At 36.5% G+C, this 5,055-nt stretch overlaps 1 protein-coding gene across 2 annotated transcripts in view; it reads left to right on the top strand.

The window, feature by feature from the left end:
- cadps2 (Ca++-dependent secretion activator 2) overlaps nucleotides 1-5,055 on the top strand; it is a 174,761-nt gene that overhangs the window by 101,614 nt on the left and 68,092 nt on the right. For both annotated transcript variants that reach the window (XM_013915256.1, XM_013915255.1), the window contains exon 14: nucleotides 4,523-4,624. In XM_013915256.1, the coding sequence (XP_013770710.1) occupies nucleotides 4,523-4,624 (102 nt within the window). The remainder of the gene's footprint in view (nucleotides 1-4,522; nucleotides 4,625-5,055) is intronic.

Genomic DNA, 5,055 nt, shown 5'->3' with positions numbered 1-5,055 from the left:
TGAGGAGTAAAGTAACTGAATCCATGAAATGAAATTAGGGCCAAATCCAAATTTATGTCGAGTATAAAACAGATAATCCCACTCCACCCGGTCAAATGCCTTCTCAGCATCGAGTAATAAGGCAATTTCAGGGGTTGTAGTTGACTTGGTGTGTAATATGTTTAAAAACCTGCACAGGTTGAAAAAACCATGCATACCCTTCACGAAACCTGTCTGATCTGGAGAAATTAACAATGGTAGTTATTGCTCTAGCCTGAGAGCAAGTAGTTTCTGAGTGCTTTTTGATGCTGAAGGAAACTGGAATCACTGACACAATTTCTCTGTAGGAAAGATCTATATTTTTAAGTGTTATAATGGTCTGTCTCTCTTCCATTGTTAATTGCCTTTTTCTCGCCATTTTTATAGCAACACACTACTTTCTGCAGCACAATGCTGTTCAGCTGAGGCTCACTGATGGGTATGGTACCACAGTGTGTTCCAGCACTGCTTTTATGCAGACAGAGTGGGTTGTAAGTAATCCCAAAAAGTTGGAACACCTGTAGGAATTAGTAGCACCAGCTTTCAAGGCTTGATCAACCTCTATTGGTGCAGAACAGATTTAAACTGTTAACCCATTTTGTGTTGCTGTTTTTTTTTTTGTTTTTTGTTTTTTTGGTATAATTATGAAATACACAATATTTTTCAGTTTTGAGTAACCTTACCTTTTTTTTAACCTCTGGCAGTTCACCACTTACTTTTGTATCATTTTAAGCTATTCATTGGACTTGCCTGTAAAATATTGCCTGTAAGCCACCAATTGTAAGTTGGTTTCCAGGCAAACTAACATGCATAACCTTCAACCTTTTTAAATTAGATGTTAGTATTGTGAAATAAAAAAGATATGATGCTTTTATAAATGGAAAATGGACTCTTTCTTACATAGCACTTTTCTACTCTACGTGAACACTCAAAGTGCTTTATACAACATGTCTCATTCACCCATTCGTACAAGCACTTTTCTCTCCACCTAAGAGCTAGCTAATATTCACACACATTTATTCTAAAGGGAGCATTCGCGAGCAACTCAGGGTTCATAGTCTTACCCGATGATATTTAGGCATGCAGAAATGTATGCCTAAATATCATCGAGCATCGAACCACCAACCTTCCAGTTAGCAGATCTTCGCTACCTCCTGAGCTACATCAGATGGAGAATAGTAGAGGCTGTTTTGCCTTTTTGGCAGTATGAAGACAACATAATATCTAAATAAGAACCTTTAGGAACCCAAAATGTATCTGTGTGCTGAGATTTGTTGCTCAGCTCCTGAGGTTTTGTGTATTATAGTCAAATATGACAAATTATGCACCAAGATAGATGTCTAATATGTTAAAAACAGCAACTCAATATAAAAAAAAACCACCTGACCTTCAAACTATTCATATAGTCTTGTTACAAAAAGACAAGAGCTGCAAAACTCTACAGCCATTTTTATTTTCTGTCATCTTTCTCTGGGATGCAGATTGATTGTTTGAGCAAGATGAACAACTCAGATTACAGAACAGCTGGCAATAACTGTGGGGGCTTGGAGCCTCAGGCAGTCCCTCTATCATGCATCTTGCTCCCATCACAGTCTTCACATCTTCATTTGTGCAATGAGACCCTTGGCTTCTTCAGCATGAAAGCAAATTTTTACATGAGTGAACACACACGCCCCCCTCACAATGGCTCTGCTTTCTGTTCCCTCAGGATTAACTGGTGCTTGTTAAATAAGGTTGTGAGCAGTGCGGTGGGGGAGTTGTGATGAATTGAAAGATTTGGGGAACAACAGGGTTTACAAGTTGTGCTAACAAGTGCTGTTGTGCAAAGAAAGCTGCTTCTCATTACTGATTGAATTGAGTTGAGTGGAGCTGAAGAGTGGCACTGATGTTCTCTCACAATACATGACAACGTCCTGTTGTTATCCACCACCACCTCTGCAACTTCCACCTTCCCCGGGCTGTGAATAACACTGAATCGGATTTTAGTTAACTTTGCATGTCTTTGCTTTAAAAGAAAAAAGTTATTTAATTAATTTATGTAATTGTTTTAGTTTAAAAAAAATCTTTTTAAATGTGTTTAATTTGAACCCCTTATAAGTAACTACTGACATCTTTATTAATTTAAAAGTCTGTATTTGTAATGCTAAGTAGTTTTACTTATTTTATATTATATGAAATATTTATGTTTATATTATTCATGTTATATACTGAATTAAATTTTCTTTCCTTTTTTAAATTAAACATATTTTTTTCTATAAGAGAGCAGGTGGCACTATTGAACATCAGAGAATAAAAATATAATTTAGTTTCATTTCTCTTTTGTTTTCTTCCATCATTGTGTTCACTGGTGTCCTTTCCACAACTCTGCTGTAGAAAAACATTTTTCTGAGTAAAGTAAAGTAAATTTATTATTGTCACATTTATGCTTCTCAGGAGGTTAATGCTTGATGATTCAGTATCCGCAGTTCTGTCTTTGAGACTTTGTTGCTTTCTTGTCATGCTATTATTTTCAACTTTGGAGAGTCATGATGTGCCTTGAAGAGCTCAGCAGAGTTGTTGGTACTCAACATGCAGCAGTCATGGGCTAAACCACTGAAAGCTTTTATAAGAACAACTCATTAACAGACAACCTCCGTGCTTCTTCCCTCCGGTGCCCACAAGTGCCGTTTAGAGAGGGTTCTTTTCTCTTTCAGAGGCACAGAGAAAGCCCAGAAAGTCAAGGCTGCTTGCTCTGGGTCCTGATTGCATTTTTCCCTTTTTTTTTTTCTTTTTTTTTTTAACAAACTGCTATTCAGACCAAGGCAAGAACAGAATGAAGGCTTTAAAAGCATTAATGAAGCATTCACCAAACATTTTTTGTCAACTCTCCTGCTGACAGCCAGATGAATTGTGAGGAGCAGGACAAGTCTGAGCGTTTGATTGGTTAACTTTGAGGTTATCGTAGAAAAATTGGCTGACTGATCAGTTTGTTGTTTGTTTGTGAAACAAGCCAGAGTAAAAAAAGAAGCCAAGGAGAGAAAAAGCACCCTGACTCTTTTCTGTGGTGTTGAATTTTGCTTTTATTTCGGTTCTTGATGTTTCAGGCATTTAGCTGGTGTAGAGTTCTTAGTTATAAAAATCTTTTGCTTTTTAACCTCCTAGGACCTGGTGTCCACATATGTGGACATCACATTTTGGGTTATTTAGAACAAAATACTCAATTTTGGTCTACAAGGGCCTGATATCCACTTACGAGGGCATTATACTGCTACTGTTCTATTATTTAAACAAATATCCTCATATGTGGCTCTTAATTTTCTTAAAAACAAAAATAAGGTAAAAAAAAATAAATCTGGTAATTCTTTGTTTTTACATTCATCGGGCCCCAACCAGCCCAAATATCAAAGAGAAATTAAACATGCATGTCATTGAAGAGTTCGGGTCTTAGGAGGTTAAGAGAGTCTTGATGAAGAATGAAGACTAAGAATTATGTACAGTATATACAGCCCACAGTTTACACAGTACTGCCACTTTCAATTCTAAGGTTTTGAATTAAGGTCTCAATATATATTATTATTTTATTATTAGTTTATATTGTTATTATTATCATTATTATTATTATTATTATTATTTGTAAACTACAACCTTGAAACACAACAACACATGAAATATTACACCATGGCATTATTTATTTCATGAAAGTATCATTAGAAAAACACTGAGCCAGTACGACTGTTTGGAAGTGTTGCCAGGAGAAAGCTTTTTTGCCTCTGCTCTGAGATCATTTATACCTGAGGTGACCTGGCACCCATCTCCATCTGGCATCCAGAAGTTGAGGCTGCAGGACAGTAGATGGATAGTTGTCTTTTTTAAATGGAAGACAACTTAGTCATGGTGATACTTATTGTGCTTACTTTATTTATTTTCAGCTTTTTTTTTATCTTGAACATTTTACTGTCTTAATGTTGGTAAGATTTTGCAAAAGTATTCTTCCTGATCTCCTTTTTTTTTTAACCTGTGAAGCACTTTAGCACTTTAGTTTCATGCTGAGTTGAGTTAAGGAGACTTCTTTTAGTATTGTGCGGTTCACTTACTACTAGGGTTAGCAACCAAAAGTACCAATTTATATTTAAGAAAAGATGTTGATTTGCATTAAAATAAACCCTTTCACAATGCTAACCACATTGTAGAAGGGAAACCACAAGCTTAGCTTTCAAGCTTCAAGTTTAGTTTTATAATGTATAGTGTAGTAGTTTACATATTTGCTTAGCAAGTAATAGGTCCTTTAAGATTGTGTCAGGAAGGGCATTAGACATAAGACTCAAATGTCAAATCAAGCATGCAGAGCTACCCCCTGTGGCGAACTCTGAACGTAGCTTTTTACATGAAATCTAGACTCCACGATTCATTATCAGTTGGTCATGCTAAAAACGCCAGCTGCTTCCCACCGTCAAGCAGTAATTTGTCACCATTATGTAAACATGAGTCTGTCTCTTTTTTCCCCTCTCTCTCTCGTTCTCATCAGGCCTGATGGGATAGGCACAGTGACCATGGAGGAAAAAGTGCAGTTTGAGGCAATCAGAAGTCGTCTCATTGCTCTGCTGGAGAACCAGATCACACATTTTAGGTATGTAACACCTTCATATTGAAGACCAATAGAAGTATATTTGGTTCTGAAGACTTATTTTTTCAGCTAAAACTAGAAAGTGTCAAGACTTATGTGCTCATGAAATTTCTGTCATGGAAGTCATGGAATTTAAAATTGTAATCAAAACCTTCTGTGTGGATGAACTGTTCAATGTCATTTACATAGAAAATTCAGATTTCTGTCCTTCTGCCAAAAGTCAGTGTTGATCTTTTATTTTAGACTTTGCCGACTTGTTTAAATATTAGCTTCATTATGGAAAGGGGAACCTGTGATATAGAGACAAGATTATGTTTCTCAGCTAGCTTAGGTGCCCATCGGTGTCTCTCAGAAGAGCTAGAGTCACTTAGTCAGACAGATTCTGTTTAAGTGAGTTCTTGATTTAGCTTGTCTAGCAGTATTCAGTAAGGGGG

The sequence above is a fragment of the Pundamilia nyererei genome, unplaced genomic scaffold (genome assembly GCF_000239375.1).
Source record: "Pundamilia nyererei isolate P.nyererei 1_Seehausen unplaced genomic scaffold, PunNye1.0 scaffold00278, whole genome shotgun sequence".
Classification (NCBI taxonomy): Eukaryota; Metazoa; Chordata; class Actinopteri; order Cichliformes; family Cichlidae; genus Pundamilia; species Pundamilia nyererei.
This window is presented reverse-complemented; position numbering and strand designations above follow the sequence as displayed.